Here is a 17,100-nt window from a genome sequence, read left to right as displayed (position 1 = left end):
ATTTATTATTGGAGAGGCTACTGAAGGTTTCACAGGATCTGCTTGCTAAAGAGGTGGCTTACCCTGCTCCAACAGCTTAGAGCAAAGCTGGCTTCTATTTTGTGGAGTCCTGTTGTTGTTTGTTTTTTGAAGGTGGTTTTATTTTTGTTGTGGGGTTGGGATTTTGTTAGGGTTTTTTTAAGTGGGGGGAGAAATTTGTGACTTGCTTGTACCAATTATACCTTGATGTCTTTGTCATTGCTTCAGAATCCTTGAGTGCTACCTTGACTTGCAGAGTTACATGATGCATTCAGTCCATATTAAATTAATTTGTTCTAGAACCATTAAAGGTCAACTCCAACAGAGGTGGCTGCCATTAAAATGGTGTGTGATTTGTTTCCTGAAGTAGTTCTTTGCTTTTTGTTTGTTTATTATTAGCAAAATAATAGTTCTGGCATGGTTTTTAACCACGAGCCTTGTCAGCCTCTCCTTTCTCCTCATAAGGATGTTAATCATGCTCGCTTTGGGCAGGGCGATGCAGGTGCAGGCTTCCCTGGTGTCCTGGAACACAGCCCAGAAAGGGGTGAGGAATGTTACTTGGCTATGAGGACCTTCCTCCTCCCCACTTCTCCCATGTGAAATGACTTACCTGTGCTGCAGAGCTCGGAGTGAGCTCTGTGGGTCAGTGAGGTGATAATCCACTGGTCCGTGGACTAGGCTGCCAGAGTGGCATGAGCCAGTGCTCCTAGGTTAGGTCCCCAAAACACTATCTTCACATTGCCTTTGTTACTGCCTTCTCCACAGACTAGCAATCTCATACTGCAGTTTCATGCTTAGCGTAGTCTGACAGGGACAGTTCTGCCCTGGTTGTCCATCCCTGTTCCCTTGCACAGGCCTGTGTGAAGGGCCTATACATCTCGTCGTGGAGCCACTGCAGCCTTCACTAGCCAAGGGATCATTGCAGAACACACTGTTGCCTGCGGTGGACTAGAAGGTAATATCTAAGAGGTCCCAGCTTGAGATGTAAGGAGCTTGGTTTTGGTCCAGGCTCAGCTCCTGCCATCAAATCCTTATTCTTCCCTCAGTGTCTTCCCTTTCCAAATTAGGAGTCTACTGTCAACAATTAGATTAGAAGCTGCAGGGTGGAGGATGTTTTGTGTGTTTGAGCACCAGCTCACGTCATGGAATCCTGATCTTTAGCCCTCTACATGCTCATAGTCACAATAATATCAGAAATAGTTGTTATTTTTTCAGTGCTAACCTAACCCTCTCCTATTGTTTGAAAAGAAAGTGGCAATATAGGAAGAAGTTGGACAACTATCTTCCTTACCTAAATTACTTAAAATAATACTTTAACAGGTTTGTCATGAGTTAAGAGCTACTTTTTCCGTATCAATTATCCAAGTTCCAAAACACAGAGTGGCATTTAATGAAGTAGCATGTAAGTTGTATAACATCCTGGCAATTGTTCCTGTGAGCCTGGCTTAGCCAGGCCAGCATTGATCTGCTTTTTGTCATCTTTTCAGTGTGCTGCCCCATCACTGGAATAGTTTTGTGTGAGAGAGGACGGGCTTGTTCTGTGCTTGTGTGTGACTCATGGCAAAGGAGTTCTGCAAAGTACAATCTAACAGTCACTTTTTTTTTTTTGTATTGTGTGGTTGTCCTTAAAGAGCACGTGACTTGGCCCCAGAAGATCACCAAATCATCCTCTACCTGTCACTGCAGCTGGCTCTTGTCAGACAGGTATGTGCAATAATTGTCAACCACTGAGTCATGAGAGGGTGAGAGAAGGACAGTCCAATTGGAACAGGACACAGACTTGCTAAACAGGGTCCTTCCTACATTGTAATTGATAACAAGCAATCAGAATATGTTCATGTAAGGCTTTTTAATTATTATTATTTTAAATAGTAATTCTATAGCACATGGAATGACCTTCTCTAGGGCATGCATTCGGCTCTAACTCCTGAGCAGTGCTGTTCCCTCTTGGAGCAACTTTGTGTGGGGCAAGTGAGGTGTGTTTATTCCTGTTCCCTGGTATCATGCTGTGTCCTGCTGCAGGCCACTCCAGAGGCTCTCTCATTACTGCCTGGTTCTGTATCACGCTAGATCACACTCTCTGCACTGGGGATGGGTTTATTCCATACTTGGGCACGTTCGGTGTTAGGCTTTGATGGGTGCTGGAGCTCTGCAGCGAGTGGGATTAGTTGGCATTTGAATGCTGCTGCAGGTGTTAACTCATAAAAAATTAAGCTGATCAGAAAATACACTGCACTGCCTTTCAGAAAAAAAAAACATTTGGGCTGTACTTTAGTTTTCTGTCTCTTCGTTTTATGATCAGGATGTGTTTTATTTCTCTGTCCCTTCTGTTTAAAAGCCAGAGTATATTGGAGCAGCCTCTATTTTTTTAAATGCTTCTCTAGCTAGATTTGAAATTTCATCATCATAGTTTCCTTCTTTGGCAGGCTTTCTGCGTGCTGCAGTTTTGTCTCCTTAGTCTACACTAAGAGTCAAAGAGTTGGATCCTTCTTACTTTCCTGAACTAATTAGGGGAACTGCGTGTTCATTAGGTTAAACTAATTGTTCCAAGAGAGCACGCTCTTGATAATGTCACTTTTGTAACACTTTCATAATGAGCAGTGTGTTGTGAGGAAGCCTGCAATAAGAAAGGATAATTAAAATGGCTTATTTAACTTTATCATCTGCCTACTGGCTGCTTTATGATGCAGTTTGCTCAGGGTCTTTCATTAAAAAATATCCAGCTACCCTTCTTTCTCTCAAAGCTTTTGCCTCTTAGGGAGGTTGTCTGATCTGCTGCCTCTTCTGCTTCTTGCCATGAGCAAAAGCATTATAGCTCTTCACTGTTATGCTTAATAAAATCAAGATTTTTCTGGTCATTGGTTCTTTGTTATTTTCACAGTTACTGGTTTACTCTATTTTAACTCATTACCCTTTCTTTTTCATAGAACTATAGAATGGTTTGGGTTGGAAGAGACCTTAACGATCATCTATGTCCACTCGCACTGCCATGGGAGGGACACCTTCCACTAGACCAGGTTGCTCAAAGCCTCGTCCAACCTGGCCTTGAACACTTCCAGGGAGGGGGCACCTACAGCTTCTCTGATCAACCTGTTTCAGTGCCTCACCACCCTCACAGTGAAGAATTTCTTCTTTACGTCTAATCTAAATCTACCCTCTCTAACTTTAAAATCGTTACCCCTTGTCCTATCACTACACCCCTGATAAAGAGTCCCTCCCCATCTTTCCTGTAGCCCCCTTTAAGTACTGGAGCCTTTTCTTCTCTTAGCTGAACAACCCCAACTCTCTCAGCCTGTCCTCATAAGGAAGATGCTCCAGATCCCTGATTATCTTCATGGCCTCCTCTGGACCCGCTCAAGTAGGTCTATGTCTGTCTTATGCTGGGAGACCCCAGAGCTGGATGTAGTACTTCAGGTGGGGTCTCATGGGAGTGGAGTAGAGGGGGAGAATCACCTCCCTTGACCTGCTAGACTTATTTTGATGGAGCCCAGGATGCAATATGAGCACACTGCTGGTTCATAGTCAATCTTTCATTTGACAGCACCCCCAAGCACTTCTCCACAGGGCTGCTCTCAATCCACTCATCGCCCAGCCTGTGTTTGTGATTGCCCTGACCCACGTGCAGGACCTTGCACTTAGCTTTGATGAACTTCATGAGGTTCACACAGGCCCACCTCTCCAACCTGTTCAGGTCCCTCTAGATGGCCCATCCCTTCCCTCCAGCATGTCAACTGCACTACACAGCTTGGTGTCATTGGCAGACTTGCTGAGGATGCACTCAGTCCCACTGTCCATGTGTTACAGAGGCTCTCAAATAAACAACCAACCGCCAAAAATTAAAAATATATTATTAACACAGTTAACTAGTTCTCCGTAAATTACAGGTTCAAACGTGTTTGAGAGAACAGAACAACTTCCTAGGGTTTAACAACAGCTCAAAATGCAGAACAAAGCACCACTCCCTAGGATTTAACAACAACCCAGAATGCTCTATCACTCACCTAACAAGTGAGTGCTCTCAACCTCGAGGACCTGCTCAGGGCAGCGTCCCGACCCAAGACACCTAGAGGAGTTTCCTTGGGTGGCATCCCCACCCAAGGGTAGAGTACTCGACCACAGTGTGCTGCTCCAGGGGACAAGCTCAAAATGGTTCCCCCAGGGGACTCCATTTATACTGAGGCTGAATCTGACCTGTAGTCAATAGCGGCTCCCGTTGGCCAAAAGCTGGGACTGCTGTAAGGCCCTGAGAATAAAGGCAATCAATAGCTGCTACACTTCAGCAGCCAATAAGCCCTATTTTCACTGGGCAGATGCACCTGCCACACTGTGTCACTAACAAAGATGTTAAACATCATCAGTCCCAATACCAACCCTGGAGGCGCACCACTCATCACCACTCTCCACTTGGACATTGGGCCATTGACTGCAACTCTTTGAGTGCGACCATCCAGCCAATTCCTTATCCACCGAACGGTCCATCTGCCAAATCTATGTCTCTCCAATTCAAAGACAAGGATGTCATGCAGGACAGTGTCAAATGCTTCAAACAGGTCCAGGTAGATGATGTCAGTTGCCATTCCCTTAGCTACCAACGCTGTAACTCCGTTGTAGAAGGCCACCAAATTTGTCAGGCATGATTTGCCTAGTGAAGCCATGTTGGCCATCACCATACACATCCCTATTTTCCATGTGCCCTAGCACAGTTCCAGCAGGATCTATTCCATGATCTTGGTGGACACAGGGTGGACTAGCGTGTAGTCCCTGGGTCTTCCTTTTTTCCATCTTTAAAAATGAAGGTTGTTTCCCCTTTTCCAGTCAGCAGGAACTTCACTGGACTACTCCAAGTGTAGCCTATTTTTACAGTGTTATTTCATATGTCTTGTTTCATCATTTCCCTTCCCTCCTCTTCTTTCCATTCAGTCTCATATTCACTTTCTCTTCTGTCTACCTCACCTGTGTATTTTCATTCTTGATGTTCTGCCAGTTGCCCCTGCTGCCACAGATGTGTGGTTTAGGTGTGTTATGTAGACCCCTGCAATGCTGCTCCTGCTCTTCTCCATCTAGCGAGATATAAATCTTTAATGCATGTTTGGAGAGAGAGGAGATACCTGAGACAACTTTATTTTTAGACTGCTGTAAAATATCCTACTCTTCTTTTGCCAGTTTACTTAATGATAAACATTTGGTAATGCATTTTTAATATCCTTAATTATTTGAAGTATCTAATATATTCTCTTTCTGATTAACTGAAAGATAAATGATACCTTTTTTTTTTTTGATAGATTGCATTAACTATTGAACGTCACAGTTAGGACTTTCATCAGGTGATGCTACAGTACCAATAAATCAGAGACCATTCCTACACAGTAGGCTATAATATAATACCTGAATGTTATTCTTGACAAATAGGTCTTTTTGTTTTCATAGTCAAGGTCACTAAATGAGGTAACCTTACCCAACACTGAAAAAATCTAGGTATCAGCTTGCATAGATAAGAGCATTTTCATGGAACAAAGCAAGACAGGCAGCTGACTGGTAGAGTGCCAAGCAAAGTTGGAGCAATTTATCTTTCTTGTAAGACTCTAAAATATTTCCAAAAGCACTTGTCTCTGTCAGCACTGGGCAAGGGAAAGGGGAAATGGAAAAATATAAGATTCCCTCTGACTCACAGTAAGGATGTGACAAGAGGAGGAATAGTAATAAAAGATTTTCTTGGAGCTGGCAACCAGACTGAAAGATGATGATGGTGTTCTCTGTGTGTGTGTGTGTGTCTGTGTCTTGAAGACCACTGGAATCACTGGAAGGACTTCAGTGACTCCTGGAGGGTCTGGGCCAGCCCCATAGCATTTTAGGGTGGATTTTTCAGCAAAATAGAGACTAGAATATCCTCTTCTGTAAGGTTGGTCTCAATCTGGATTTCCCATAGAGCTAAAGTGCCATAAGGCCAAGGTCAGTATTTGTTCTGGTCGTTATCTCCACCTGCAGCAACTGCCTGGCAGCCAGCCAAGCCGATTGACGAATGACTTGTAACTCCCAACTCCTGGCGGCTGGTTCGGCTGCTTCTCCTGTTTCTGTGGTAACAGCATTTGGATCAGCAAAAACAAGGTAGAATGAACATTTTAAAGCTCACTGATTTTAATGCCTTGCCTTGTTTTTTAGCAGGCCAGTTTCTATGGAAATGATTCTAGAGAGTCAGTGCTCTTGTTAATTTTAAGTGCTGGTTCCCTTCTCGTTTTGGGTGGTAGTGGTTTTTTTGACCTTGAATGCCATGTAAATCAGTATCAGATACATAAAAACAACACATGGGGGCTTCATACCATTTTAATACTTTATTTAATTTGACCTTTGCATGAAAATAGGAAGGAAAAGACAGCCAGGGGCCAGCAGCTGAGAATTAGAGATCTCACTTAACCAATTTCATCTGTGGGCTGCCAACAGACCTGAAGTTTCAAGTGGCAATGTCCAAAAAACACCTACTGCCTTCTATAGTGTGTCTGGATGTAAAAATAAAGTAAACATTGGTTAAGACACCAGAGAAAACATTTCAGTTGTTTTCACTACACTTTGTATTCTGGTTTCAAGAAGGTGATGCTGCTGTCTTTTCTTTGCCCCAGGAGGGGAGTGCTGGTTTAGCAGGTATTGAGAGGGGCTTCTTTCAGCAACTGCTGGATGGTGGGTAGTTTTGGTCTGTGCTTCTCCCAGACCAGCTAGTGCCTCCTCTGCTAAATAGCAACCTGCTCCTTTTCTGTTTAGGTCCTAGTCTAGATTTTTCTGGTGATCAAAACCAGCTTGTATTAAGAATTCAGTAATAACTTAACACAGAGGTGAGTCCCTGTCTGCTTTCCTCAAGTTCTGGTGGACTGTAGCAAGTCTGTTTCCAATGGAAGCTCTTCCCAGTCAATAAAGCTTTCTCCTTTCTATAATTCCTGTGCTATAAAATGAGATGGAGAGGATAGTTTCAATGGTTAATTAACTGTAACTCACAACTGATGTGAAATTACAAGGCCTGAAACTTCCTATTGTAAGATGCTGTTTCATTTACCATTCTAAATATGCAAGGACATTCTACTGTTGGGTATTATTTTTAACACTTATACTGTTTTCCTTTTTATACCTACAATTATAATATCCCAGTATTGTTTTTAAGGAAACATATAGTGTTATTGAATTTAAACCTATTTATATAATTGGCAGCCTAAACAATCCATATTGTGACATTATTTTGGTAGTGCTGCAAGATGCTATTTCTGACTTACTGCAGTATCTTTGCTTCATAATCAGGGTGATCTGAATATACCTGTGTGCTATGCAGAACATGTGTGGTATATTTATTAACAGACAGATGAATCAGAGAAGCATAGCATCTTCTAATTGCATGCCTCACTCAGCTTTGCAGTCCAGTTAAACAAAGATTAGTTTAAAGCGCAGCACTTGTAGGGAATTTAAACTGGCAGCCTATTTCCGATACAGCCCTGAAGTTTTAGGGTGCCATCTGGGCTGCCAGCTTCCATCTTTCTCATATTATAGTTACTTAAATAAATAAGCTGTGGCATCTGTCAATAGACTGATCTCTGCTTTTCAGAAGAAGTGTGTTGACTGTTGCCAAATATCTTAGTTTTATTGTTCTAGGGGTTGTATTTCATTGCATCTGTTTTGCTACAGGTTGTTGTTTGTATAATGTTTCCCATAAATGAATAGAGTCTCTTCCTATTATTGAAGGTTATTTTTTTCTTATCTATGTTTTGTCCACTCTTTCTAATTATGCAGCAGTACTATGTAGGCTACTAATGTTGTTACAGCACTAAGGAATCTTTTTGGGCTCATGTTGAACAGTCAGGTGTCAGGAAAGCACGATTAACTTCCAAGAACAGCCATTGCTTGTGACTCTGATGGTACTAGAGGGAAGCACTGAAATGAGATGTAACTGTTGCAAGCCCTGTGCTATAGAACGGGGGAAAATTATTTTAGATTATGTCTATTTCAACAGTACATGACTGCCTGTTCAGCAGGCACAGGTTTCCAGAAGTGACAATGGCTGACTTTTGTGCTGCTTCAGTCAGAGAGCTGCTTTAATAGCTGGCCTCTTTTAGGGGTATGAACTTGCAGTTGTGTGATCATCGGATGTTTGCACATATAAAACAAAGTCTCAGTGACTTAGTTTGCATGTTCACGTTCAAGTAAGGTATCCTTACAATTTCAAAGTCTCTCAGTAAAGACACTAGTTGCAAGTATTATTCTTTGTCTGATTCATACTTGAAAATCAGGATCACATTTGCAAGTCTTTGAACAGAATCATAGAATAGTTGGAGGGGACCTTTGGAGAACATTCGGTTCAATCCTTGCTCAAAGCAGGGTCAGGTGGAACAGGTTGCTCAAAGCCCCATCCTATTGTTTAGTTTACAGATTTTCTTCTAATGAACTTATTTTTCACCAAACTTGGAATTACTTTATGACTACTTGTGCCAGTCTGAGACAGAGGAATAGAAAAAATAAGAGGTGTTTTTAGTCCTGAGTTGAAGAAGAGTCGATAGCAGCTTTGTTTGAGCAAGTCAAATTTATATACCTCTAGTATACCTACTGAAGAACTTCATGGACAGACAGATCTGAGCCCACCAGTCTCATGCCTGGTGTCCTGGCATGTGGTTTTACATTGTAAGAAAATGTGTCCTAGTACGCTGCTGAGGGAACACTGGTGATTTAAGCCAATGTGTTTACCTTTGCAGTAGGCAAACACATGTGGTTAAAGTGGCTCCACTGACAAGCAGTAATTCATTAAAGCTGAGCGCTCAGTCTTATATCCCAACCTGAATCTAAGCCAGTACGTTCAGCAGTTTTGAAGCCGTGGGCCAGCTGCCAGTTTGGGGTCATGTCTGTGGAGCCAGTTGCACTGATCTCCAGATTTTCATGGAGTCACCAGTAATAGAGTAGTTAATTACTTTGGCTTGCATATGCACGGTAGGAGTGAAATATCACTTGGACATTAGGATGAAGTTGTCCCATGAACAAAATATGTACCATGCTCACAGAACTATACCTGAAATATAGATAAACAGCAACCTCTGTTGTAACTCGGGCAGTGTAATTGTTGCTTTCCTTAGTTATGTGATACCTGTTTTCCTGAGTGATCTGTGGAGGCAGTGGGAATTTGACACTGGTTGTATGCCAAGGCAGGAGAAAATCTGCACAGTTTTGCTAGGTGGGAAGTTCTTGTAGTAGGAAAGAAGGAACTATGTTCTTCATCCCTTAAGGGAAGGAGAGGGAAAGTATATATGAGGAAAATAAATTTATAAATCTTTCTCTTTTGTTTTCTGCAGGCTTCCAGGGCCAAACACAGATCTGGAATAATTTAAGTAACAGTAATTTCAGACACTAGGGAATCTTAAAGAAAATCCTCTATATAAAACTTATTGGTAGCCAAAGGAAAGAAAATCAACTAAGAAGTTCCCTTTTGAACAGATAGACTAAAATAGGGTATTGGATCACAAAGAGCATGTGATATACTTGCATTCATTATAGATGTTAAGCTTTCTGCCAAGTGAGACTTGATTCTAATGACATGCTGTTGCTGTGAGTGTCAGGACTGCTCTTTACATCACTGCATGCAAAGATATTTCTTTTTCTGACAGCATTTTGAATCTTGACTCTTTTACCCTTGAACATTCAAACTTAATTTTTATGTTCTTGATCCAAATCACAAAAGGCCTTGTACAGCCATCATCACAAGAGACAACATGCAGCAGAGATGTGTAATGCTCTCCCCCAGGTGAAGAGCAAGCCACCCATCCTAGAAAACGGAGTTGACAATTGGGCCTCTGTAGTGGAGCTGTTTACAGCATAGAAACACCCTGCCAAAGTAAGAAGGGGGTTGATTGGATCAGGTTTGCTGCTCCTGTTTACGAGCAGTGATTTAGTAATGCTGCAGATTCTTTCTCTAGAGTGTGTATGTTTTTTCAAGCAGTGCAGTCTGTTAATTTTGGCAAACTGTTCAGGTAGAAGTCTTTCTCAAAGGTGCCTAAGTAGGATTTCTTCAGAAATTCTAATGACTATATTTTTCTTGCCTTTGGGATATAATGTAGGACTGAAGGAGAAATGTGTTCTCTTTTTATTTCTACCCCATCCTCTCCCAGATTTCTGATGCTATAGAACATCTTCAAGAAGCACTGCAACTGTGCAAAGATGACATGAATTCACTTCATCTACTGGCCCTCCTCTTTTCAGCTCAGAAGCACTATCAGCATGCACTGGATGTTATCAACATGGCTGTTGTTGAATACCCAGAAAGCTTTAGGTAAGAGTTATTGCATAATGTGATACATCTAGTGGGGAATGATCTGCTCACTAACTCTGTTCTCAGTTATACACAAGGAGCCTGTTAAATGAGGTGTGCTACTGGTGTGTCACCCTCCTCCTGGGTGTACTGTGAAGATAAACAAGTCAGGGTATTCTTTTGATTTCCTGTCTTCATGGTCTTTCCATTTCTAAAACTAATCCTTGTGCTTGTTTGTTTTTCCAGTATTTGTCTTGCTGTGTTGTGCTGATGGTGTTTTCTCCCATATATCTCCCTATGTTTTTTTCATATGTCACTTTAAATGTGGAGAAATGAGTGTGAGACAACTATGATGATATCTGTTTGTACCACAAATAATTTTGTATTTGGTAAACTTCCTGGTTAAAGACAAATAAGTTCTTCATGTATTGACCATTCTTTTGATGCTCATGTGTGACAGCTTGCTGCAATAGCACTGCTGGGGAAAAATATCAGTTGAAAATCACAAGCTGTAAGAATGTGTAGCTGAAAGGATGGTTTGGCTGCCTAAGCAGGTTTGAACCAGCACAGACTTCTTGGAGACAGAGGTTTCCACTGTTTTACATTTGACACAGTCCTTCATCCAAGGAAGATTAATTGAATTCCTTGTGATTTACTGTCATGATATTTCACAACAATGAATTTTTCTGTTCTGTGCAAAAATTAGGCTACTGTAATACTTTCTGGTGATCACATACTAGCTGAATTTCTCAGCCAAACTGCAGAAAATCCTGTTGCACTGATGGAGACCAGCATCCATTCAGAATTGCCTGTATCTAACTGATGTTTTAAACCCATGCAGCATTGTCTTCAGACAGCCTGCTTTTTCAGTGGAGAGAGGGAGCAGTCTCCACAGGTATAGTCCAGCAGCTGAGTGGGATGTTGTCTAAACTAGAACAGAGGAAGGTCACAAGTGAGATTGAGGCTATCTAAATGTCAGTTTGAATGCTTCAGGATTTTTTAGAACTGTGCTGCCATATCAACATACCATGCTTTTCATCACAGCTCTGCTGCCGGTTTTTTTGAGGTTAGTTACTTTGTATATGGAGCTAAGACTGTGAGTGCACATCTTTGAGAACAAAGTGAAAGTTAGTAACTGAAAAGCTCTTAAAATGGTACCAACATCTCTTCAGAGCATGAACATGGGTATGATTGAAACAGGCAGTATTCCAGTGGCTGCTAAATTGTGTTTTATGGGTTGAAAGTAATAAGCATAGTAAAAAACCCCATGCCATACAGTCAAAGGTCAGATATTCATAGAGGGCTACAAATGCTCAAAGATAGGTAAGATAGGTGGAAGAGGAAGAAGAAAGTGGTGGTTTATGTGAGGAATAGAGTATTTGCCATGTCAGATCAACCAACTGGTCCATCAAGTCCTGGATCTTTACTTCAGCACTTACTGATAAATTATGTTTCAGGGGAGGACAAAAAAAGAAAACATTGTGTGCTTAAGTAGCTTGGAAGGCTGCTGGGTGGGTTCTCTTCTGCTGTCTGGTAATACGACTTCCCCAAAGCAGAAAAGAATATTATCTCCTGTGCTTATATGAGTGCCAATCTTCATGTGCACAAAGACCTTTGCAAGGAGTCGCAGAATAGGTTGTTTCTGATGGAAAAGATTAATATCAGTAGTGAAAGCTACAGGTTTGTGCTTACTTCTAGACACAGACTTGCCAGAGTGTGCGCTCTTGGAAGAACACCTCTTTGGTCTCTGCATGCACTGTGATATGTAACCCAGTTGGCAGTGAGGCTCATTCGCAGGTACACACGGATGCAGGAGTAAGGGCTGGCTTCTTGCCTCTGCTACTATGACTAGCCTGTCTCAGCGTGAGTCTTTCTCTAAACCAGGCAGAAAATAACTCATGGGTGAGGGAATGGAGAAGGAGTATCAGGGTTGCAAGACAGAAAAAAAAAATTTAAAAAACATTTTTAAAAAAAGCATTTCTAAAGAAAAAGAAAAAGAAGAACAGGAATCCATTGAGGAGGGGAAGGCAAGAAGAGTAACAGAATACATCTGTAGTTTGTACCAAATCTGAAACTGTTCCAGACTTTCTAGAGGTCTGAAGTACAGTTTATGCTAGGAGGGCTTTATTGCTTTGTAAAACCTCTTTGAAGAGAGAGAGACATGATGCTATTGTGTATCTCCAGTTGTTATTGCCTTACAGAAATTGTAGTAAATTTTACTACTGCATGGGATCACTACAGGAGACTTCATGTAAATAGGATAGGCAAGTTCAACTGCATGATTTTTAAACTGTATTTAAAAGTGGTTGATTATTTTTCCCAATTCCCATTGATATGAACCAGGCAACTGTGTAATGTGGTGCCTGGGGCCTCCCTTCCTAAAGACAACTCTTTTTGGATGCATAGTTTGATGGTGTGTCAAGAAAAGAAGATGAAAGCTGCATTAAAGGACCTTAGGGCTCTGTAGATGGCAAAAAAAGTAAGCATTACTTGGATGTATATCCTAAACAAAAGAAAGAATAATACATTTTAAAAAAATCAAGGTCTTAGCTTGCTCAAACTACGGACATCTCATACTGTTTTGTTAGTCTCTGACTGCATGTAATTAAGATGAGTTTGTTCCTGGTTTTTATTTTTGTATTAAATTCTTCCGTTACATATTTTAAAGAAGTAATTGTTCAGGATGTCACGTAGTTGGTTAGTGGCTGAAGCAATTGGAGTAAATAAACTGCATTGCTCAGCTAACATACCGCATGCTTTGGCATGAACCCCATAATACTGACACAAATGTGTCTAGAAGAGCCCCTTGTTGGAGTGTTTAAACTTAAAACATTTACTTCACGTTTCAGTGGTCAGTATGGTGAATAGGGAGGAGGAATATGAAAACTAAACAGTCAATACAGTGAGAGAGAAACTGGAATGGTTTGGGTCAACCTGCTGGAGGAAAATGGTGAAGAACAGCTGGATATTCAGAAGCACAAATTGTTCAGAAACATGAACTTAGGAAGATCACTTCTGTTTGAAAGGCAGCATATAGTAACAAATGCATTAAATTACAGTTAGTGAATGACTGAATTTGGGCACTTGGATGTACTCTCAAGCAATGACAGAAGAAGATTTGATAGAGGAAGAATGGGAGCTAGCTATGCTGGCTATATTGCAAGATGGAGTGAATCACAACAAATGCACTGCCTTGCCATGACTGTATAAGACAGAAATAATAGCAACATGGCAGGTATCATCCCCAAAATTGCTGACTCCTACAAAGGCAGACTGCCCAGCATAAAACTTAGTGTTTTTACATCCTGTCAGTGTTGGTACGCTTTAAAAGAAGTTAATGAATGCAGTACCAACTGTTGGTTTTGGTATATATTTCAAAGTACTGTCTCCAGCACAGTTGTGAGAGAAGACTCCTGATAGCATCCGGTATCTCCCCTCCAGGTCAGTGATGCTGATCGTGAGCCTTTCTTAAGATGTATTCCTTCAATTTTTTTCCAACTCAATGGCCAGCCTTTTGGGCAGCATTCTACCTGGGTCTGGCTGTGTTTACCTCCCCAGGCTTCTCTCAGGGATAGATCTTTTACCCAGAAGAAATAATACTAGTGAGCACCCCTCTTGCCCTCCAGGTGATCTTCTAAAAATAATGAATTGTTTATTTAAAAAGAAGACTATTTCCCTCTTTAAAGCCTGTATTCACACCTCACAATGTTCCATGCAGAAGTCCCATAGGTCTGGCAGCCTGCAGAACCCACCACAGAAGCTGTCCAACATGGCCTTTATCTTCAGCTGATAATATTTCATCTTTCCCATTTTGCTTGTGTAAAATTGATTTTGTCCTCCTGACTTGCCCACTCTTCCAGAGACTGTTTTGTTCTCTGGTCATCTTTTAGCTCTAATTGGTTAGCTCCCAGCACTGGGAAAAAAAATTAAGGTCTGTACCTCGCCTGAGGTTGGAAATAGGATATCAATTTTATGGATACTCTATTGCTTTATAATTGCTCCTAGACTGCTTATCAGACCCTATTCTGCTGTGTGCCAGCTTGGTTTTTGTCTCATGGATGTCTGCCCGTTAAATTAGAACGACACAGTTCTGGCTTAACATGCAACAACATCTAATCACTGTCCAGTGTGGTGGATAATGTTTTGTATCTGTAGCAGTACCGCGTGTGGCACAGGAGTTGTAACTCTCTTAAATGAATACCTACTAATACTCCTGTTTTCCTAAATTATAAGTCACTGTTCTGTTGCTTTCAGAGTTTCAAAACTAGTTTTAAAGAGAAACAACAGAAAATTTGAGAAGCACTGCTATTCTACACATAAAAACTCAAAAAGAAGCAGGTGGGTTGGTGTTTCGGAGCAATGTAGCTGTCAAATGCAGACTCTTTTGTTCTAACCAGATATTTGCTATCACAGAAGTAATTATTGTAAATGTAGTGGAAAAAAAGCTCAGAAGGCCAAGAAATATTAAATGTGCATCTGGGAGACCATTGATAAAAAAAGTAGTAAACTTTGCATGGGGAACTCTGTGTGTTGTCTTGGTGGTGTTTTAGCAGAAGTGGGGTTTTTTGCTACAGCCAGCCCTCAAAATACAAAGTCCTCTTCTAGATTAGAAGTGGTTTACTGACAGCAAATGTCCTTGACTTCATCACTACTACATTGTTTCATTAAGGATGTGTGAAGTAATGGTCTGCCAAGATTTATTTGTGGTAGCCTGGTGCAGACTTAGTGTGGGGAGAGCTATTCTGTGGTATATAAGCAATGTCATTTACCAGGTGCTTTAAAGAAACCCTAATGTAAAATCAGGATCTCAAAATGCATGATTAAACTGGCATTTCCAATTCAGATTCTTTTTCCATTACTTGTCAAGCTATTTTTTGTGTCTTTAAAATAAACAGCTCATGCCTTCTTTGAGCAATATCTTTATGGGCAGTAGTGGAGTACTGCAGTATTGTTGAAAGCTGTAAAGTAGAACTGTCTTCTTGCCTATAATCTTAATGGGGAATAAAGAGTCAGTTGTGTCTCAGTCAACAGTTTGCTAACCTTTGTGAAAGGTCTAGTCCATACTACAACTTTTGTGTCAAGATAGTTGTACCTCCCACTTCACCCCCAAGTAATATGATTATGTATGCTGTAGAATGGTTTTACCATTTTTCTCACAAAAGTGGTGGTGACCTCACTCAGAGGTATGGCCTTAGCAAATCAGATCAGTCTGTTTATATGATTCCAGCTGATCAAGAGACAAGGAAGCCTGGTACATCTTGTAACTGGACATGGTGATAAAACACCTTGTTAAAGTTCTCAGAATATTTTTTTGTTCGAATTCCTCAAGGATATGAGTCCTGAGGATCTAAAGCAGGAATAAATTAATATTTTGACTGTAGCATTTGATCATACTAGACAACTTTTATAAATAGTATATTCAAAAGTCTTAAGGGTGGAGCTTTTGTAAGCTGACTTCTTGTAGTGGTATGTTCACACCCTGGCTGTTGAGGGTGACCCACAAATGTTTTTATCTCTCTATTGATGCCTCAGACAATAATACAAAGAAATAAAAAATGGAAATATGTACTTGGATGATATGACAGTACTCTGCTACAAGAATACAAAGCATATATTAGGCTTTTGTGATTTGCTTAAACAAGTGGAGTTAGAAGGGTTGAGCTGGGGTTTTTGCTATAGTAACTATGAATATTTGCTTTTGTTGGCATGTCATGATCCCTTGTTGGGTTTTTTTTAAACTAACCTAAAAAAATCTTGGTGATACATTGCAATAATCAGGACTATACTCTGTGGAACTGGTAATGATACTGAGTATCTGTATGCCAAATACATGAAGGGAAGGCTTTAAGCTAGTCTCTTGACTCTTATTAATGATAACAGGGATAACTAAAGCTAAAAAAAATTTCAAAATGAATTCTAAGTTGTTTGGATTTATTTCCACACTTTTTAGCTTTTTTTTTTTTTTTTCTTCTTTTATTACCCTGTATGATGAAGAAACAAATGAATTCTTCAGTTACTGTATCCAAGATTGGATTCCCATTTTGGCAGGCTCAAAAGTTAAATGCACCCCTTTCTAAGTATCACAGTCTGATCTAAGTCAAAAATGCAGCAGATGAGTATGATAACCTTCTATCTACCATCTTAATGCAGCAGGAAGAAATATCCCCCTAGCTGGTTCGTGTCTGTTTGTGCCAGCAATGGATTTGTGTTAGTGTACATACCTATTAATCTTAAAATTATATGGATGGATTCAGTGGTACCTGGAGAGAATTCCATTCCCTCATAGCACAGGGTTCAGGATATGAATAAAAGGAGTTAAACAGAGCTCAGAGAGGAAACCTACTGCAGACTTGCTTTCATAGTATTGTATGAAAAGAAGGAACAGCTATGCAGTTTTCTAACTTTAGCAGCAATGGTTCAAGTCCTTCCTCTGGATGAAAAATCAATTATTTTTCATAACTAACTAACTTTTTTTCTACCACCTGAGTAAATGACTACTGTCTCTATTCATTTAAGACCATTATAGTGAGCAGCAGTGCTTCTAGATGCTGGTTTTGGAGAGGTGACACAAGTTCTACAAATGCACAGGCTTCACTTCAGAAATTTGATAATAAATCCCAAAATGCAGGAATAACATGGTTGATTTGAGATGAGAGAGTTACCACTCACAGGTTCTGTACTTCAGAGCAATTCATTTGCATAAAACATGAAGTTCCACAAGGAATTGTCAGTAACTTTGTGTTTGAGACTTCAAGCTCAGATTTTGTGGGTTTTCCTGTAGATCCTTGCTGTGTGTTTGTTGGGGCTGTTAGCTT

At 40.7% G+C, this 17,100-nt stretch overlaps 1 protein-coding gene across 3 annotated transcripts in view; it reads left to right on the top strand.

The window, feature by feature from the left end:
- TTC7A (tetratricopeptide repeat domain 7A) overlaps positions 1-17,100 on the top strand; it is a 177,212-nt gene that overhangs the window by 73,368 nt on the left and 86,744 nt on the right. For all 3 annotated transcript variants that reach the window (XM_026845266.1, XM_026845265.1, XM_026845267.1), the window contains 2 exons: positions 1,650-1,722; positions 10,146-10,306. In XM_026845266.1, coding sequence (XP_026701067.1) covers positions 1,650-1,722; positions 10,146-10,306 — 234 coding nt within the window. The remainder of the gene's footprint in view (positions 1-1,649; positions 1,723-10,145; positions 10,307-17,100) is intronic.

Source organism: Athene cunicularia, assembly GCF_003259725.1.
Source record: "Athene cunicularia isolate RWA chromosome 3 unlocalized genomic scaffold, athCun1 chr3_part1, whole genome shotgun sequence".
Classification (NCBI taxonomy): domain Eukaryota; kingdom Metazoa; phylum Chordata; class Aves; order Strigiformes; family Strigidae; genus Athene; species Athene cunicularia.
Note: the sequence above shows the minus strand (reverse complement) of the source record. Positions and strands in the feature narration are given on the sequence as shown.